The 4,496-nt window shown below is 37.4% G+C and overlaps 1 protein-coding gene across 1 annotated transcript; it reads left to right on the top strand.

The window, feature by feature from the left end:
• The first annotated feature begins 813 nt into the window (after positions 1-813).
• LOC139125721 (guanylate-binding protein 3-like) lies at positions 814-3,620 on the top strand. Its single transcript, XM_070691820.1, has 4 exons — positions 814-953; positions 1,165-1,354; positions 2,190-2,469; positions 3,547-3,620. Exons 1-4 carry the CDS (start codon positions 814-816, stop codon positions 3,618-3,620), a joined length of 684 nt encoding a protein of 227 aa, XP_070547921.1.
• Positions 3,621-4,496: the final 876 nt, after the last annotated feature.

Here is a 4,496-nt window from a genome sequence, read left to right as displayed (position 1 = left end):
GCCATAGTGGTTTCATGATAAACGCAAATTAGGCCTTAGAGCTCCAGAAGCTAATAGAAAGACCTGCGATACAGCGAGCCAACTTTTCTCTTTCACTTTCTGTTTAAGATAAAGTTCACACAAGTATTCCTCTCTGCTTCCCGGACAACTTTGAGTGGGAGAGAGGAAGCGGGACACTCGTCAAAAAACGAAAGGCACGAGGAAAGTTGGTAGTGTGTGAAGATGCTCTGGAGATCCTACGTTCCATCGATGGTCCAATCTGTCCGATAGCGGTGACTGGTCCCGCTAGGTGTGGAAAATCATACATAGCCAGTCAGATGGTTGAATCAAGACAAGACCACACGATTGTGTTTTTAAAACATCAGGCAAGATGAAACCACAGACCATGTGTGTGTACTTTAACCCCTCTAGAGATTGTTTGCTGATACAAAGTCTCGCTGTGCTGGAGACGTGCAGTTCATCAGGATTACACTGACTTGAGAGAAAGATGCACATTTCGAACAGATAATTAAATTATAACGGTGTCCTTTCAATGAAAACGAAAAGATTATCGACTGAAATGAAGAGAGCGTAGATTTAAATAAAATTTACGAAATCGATGACAATCAGCTCGCACATTTTGCACTTAAAGTATGTATTAGAGAACGTTCTATACAGCAATAATAAGCAATCCTACTGTCAACATAACATAGTAAACTAAGTGCCATTCCGGAATGTGCCTTTAGTAGTATTCATTTACGTCAGGCATATGGATGAGTACTGACATGTTCAAGAAGAAACTGCGAAAAAGGGGTAGAAGTTACCGTGTTTGTCATGGACACAGAGGGTCTCGGTGCCTATGACGCGTACAGTGAAGATGATTTGCAAATGTTTTCTTTGGATTCGTTGCTGGCGTCTTTCTTGGTCTACAACAGTAGAGGATCCATGACTGTACATGATATAAAGAACTTAAGGTAAATTGAAGATAATGAGGTTGTCGTTCAATGAGATTCAAAACAGGAAAGGTCAGTCAGGGAACATATATTATTAAATTGACATTTATGCCCTTCTCTTTTATTTAGTACCCGTACAATTTCAAGCACAAGAGATTTTTAATCTGGTTGTAAAGTTCGATGACATTACCCGAAACAAATCCAAACTTTTTCCTAACTCTCAATTTTCCAGATGGGTTGGCACACTTGGTAATGTTATAAATGTTGACGAAGTCGGGAAGGGAACAAAATCTAAAGTAAAGGACTTTATCAAGTTCTTTCCAAATGTTATGTGGCTTCTCTGTGATGTCTCAATGACGTTTTCTATCTCACCAGGCGACGAAGAAATTGAAGTAGACATCAAAGACTATATTCTTGAAGAGGTGAGTACCATGAGACAAATATTTTCTTTACATCACTTGTTCTTATTGTACTGATCAAAATACACTAAGTTTTTGGATTTACGTCACATAAACTCTCTATAAGTGTTGGTTTAGGTAGTTCAAATGTCATCTACTATATTTTGACATCCTCCTGACTTTACCGTGCTTCCTATTTTGTTGTGAGAAAAGTTCATTCATGACACACTTCGAGAAATAACTTTGGCAAGTTATAATATTACTTCAACACGATTGGAACTAATTTTTGGATAATTGGATGGTGAAGTAATGTTGATTTAATCTGCAAATATAAGCTCATCCTCCTAATAATTGGATCTACTTGTCATGAACGTTTGGTTCTCTTAATGTTCGTATGAGTGGTGTTCCTGAGTCTACCTCTCCAACATTTTCTTATCAACACGTTTCTAACCTGGTTCGCTAGTTCTGCAGAGGTACACAATTGTCCATGAGTATATTTGAAACCCAGTTTAGCAAATTGTTTTATTGCTTGGATTAGGTTTGTGTGCGTAATGCGATAGCGAGTATATATGTACGGGTGTTGTATGAACTTTACATCCATTGAAGGGTCAAAGTTAAAACAATTGTAACAATTAGCTAGGTTTTCGAACTCTTCTTCGGATCGTGGATTGTACCTAGCAGTTATGACTGTGATGTCTTCACTAAGTGAATAGGTGCCCTACGATGTGAGTTCGATTCCGATCGAGAGTTTACTGAACTACTTTTATGAATAGTCAGATGTACAACTAACATTACAAACCTCTCCTTAAGGGAGATCGGCGTAAATTGGATAATAGGAGCCATTTAACCTTTGTTTTAGGTGTTAAAACTAGAAGAAGAAACTGGAGACGGTGACGATAGAGTGAAGGAGGAAAACACTTATCGCAAAGCTTTGCTGAAGTCATTCCCCGTGTTTGACGCCTTCAAACTCTCCACACCATCAATCGATACAAACGTCTTAGCCAACATGCATAAGGAGGAAACTCGCTCTAAACTTGACAAAGACTTTCTAACAGAAGTCGACGGTTTGCTCGGCCGTTTAGCAATTCTAATGAAACCAAAGAAAGCATGGCCCTACGTCGGTAACATCCATGGAAAACGTGAGTTGGAATAATGCATTAATCTATTAGAAACTTTTAGACAATTAGTTCATGATTTGAGACCTCAACTTAGATATCATGGGTCCGTTTTCTGATTTACTCCATGTCATATAAGAATGGCGTCTTTCACAGTCATAATTAGTCTTTGTTTTCAGCTTTGAGATCAATATATGATACATCTGCAAGCCATACATGGCGTCCGCGATCTTAAAACAACATGTTGAAGGTCAACGTGTCGGTGTCGATGATAAGGGAAAACAATGAAATACAGTTATTAATGTTTACATTCCACACATACAGAATATGCCGAGCTACTCAAAGAATATGTGTCAGAGTTTTCGTCGTCTGGTGGCGTCCTCAACATTCACTCCATTGGTTCTAGGGTTGTAGAACCTTCTAAACGACGTTCACGAGAAGGCGTTTGATAAGTACACCAGTGAAATGGACGAGTTTCTCAAGTCCGTCTTCCTTGCCCAAACCATGAAGTCGTCAACAAACACAAGACGTGTCTTGACCGAGCGATGCAATACTTCAACGTCAAGTCTAAGTTCATAAAGGATTCTGATAGCCTGAGTAGATACAGGAAGATATTGTTGGTATGGTATCATGCAGGAAAATGAAATAAAATACAAAGTGATATATTTCTCCGTTTTCTTTCATAAAACCATCATCTGAAATAATTATTTACACTTTGGATTAACAATGTAAATATTGCATAGATTCCTACATTATTGGAAGATCACCCTTTACATTAATTTGTATTCGGTTACACTCATTATTGTTAACCCTTAATTATTTCATTTATTTATAATTCGACTGATGGTTGCATCCTATTCCTGATGTCAATAAGATTAATACACATTCGGTTATCTTGGCTGACATTTGGCAAATTAATAATTGAGAGCCAAGATAGGAAATAGTGAAAGGCGCATATTCTTCACAAAGATCGTTTTCTGTAAACCTGCTCCTAAACCTAGATCTACGTTAAGCAAAATCTGTGAATGTACATTACTAGCTTTATACAAGATAAAATTCCATAATACACTTTGATTAAAATGCCTTTCCCCTTTTTTTCAGGAAAGGATTGCTGTCTACAGTCACGACGGAGGTACCTGTGTTGGTGGACACTTGAAGACATCACTGGCGTCTAATGTTAAGCAATCAGATGCGTTTTGCAAAAGATTGTCGATGATCTCTTTAAAGAGAAACTCAAGCCTTTGATGGATTCTGCGAGGAAGATGATACTAGGCAATCGATAAACGTTGAATCTGCGATCAACGACGTAGAAACAGAATACAAAAAGCGTTCACGAGGTCCACAGATATGGCATGTTTACAAAACAGAGTTGGCGGAGGTAAGTATCGTAGCTTTTAAGTTATTGATTAAAATGTTTTTTGTATGCGTGTTTTTTAGATATTCTGCCCCAGAAAAACAAACCTAAAATGATTTCTATCGCTTACAAGGCATTGAGATCGGGGAAAGTGTAGTTATAATTCGAAATCACCTGTGTACGATATATCTATCACTTTAAACTTGCTGTCACATTATTGCCTGGTTGGAAATCTTTGGTAATTTAAAGGATAGTGAAGAATTTTTCGCTGAGCACTTTCACAAGTATTTTACCAATACTGACACTTAAATATTTTGTTGGGAAAAAGTAAACCATCCACAATTAAAATTCACCTGATTAACGAGCATTGATACCATATGTGACAGAGTTATTGACATTCTTCATTCTGCAAAAATGCAAGCACTTTTCAAACTCATTTCGAATTCATTAGCGTATTCTGCCCTGTGCACAGACTATAAATTTAGCTCATATTCCATTCCATGTGGACAAACACTTCTTTAGGGATGTTTAATAGATTCTCCAATACAATTTGACACCGTGTTAAATAACATCGATTATGAAATCGTTATAATTAATTTTCTTATTTCAGAAATAACGATTTTTACTGATTCCTTATTGAAATGTGACACGACTGAAGCAAGTGCAAACATTTCACAAAGGGAAGTGGCGAATTCAA

Source organism: Ptychodera flava (genome assembly GCF_041260155.1).
Source record: "Ptychodera flava strain L36383 chromosome 3 unlocalized genomic scaffold, AS_Pfla_20210202 Scaffold_26__1_contigs__length_13983176_pilon, whole genome shotgun sequence".
Lineage (NCBI taxonomy): Eukaryota > Metazoa > Hemichordata > Enteropneusta > Ptychoderidae > Ptychodera > Ptychodera flava.
The sequence above is the reverse complement of the archived record's forward strand: the minus strand, read 5'-3'. Positions and strand labels throughout refer to the sequence as shown.

Coding starts and splice junctions, on each gene's coding strand:
- LOC139125721 (XM_070691820.1), top strand. CDS start 814: ATGGACACAGAGGGTCTCGGTGCCTATGACGCGTACAGTGAAGATGAT. Junction 954..1,164: donor CATGATATAAAGAACTTAAG/GTAAATTGAAGA, acceptor TCAATTTTCCAG/ATGGGTTGGCACACTTGGTA. Junction 1,355..2,189: donor AAGACTATATTCTTGAAGAG/GTGAGTACCATG, acceptor CCTTTGTTTTAG/GTGTTAAAACTAGAAGAAGA.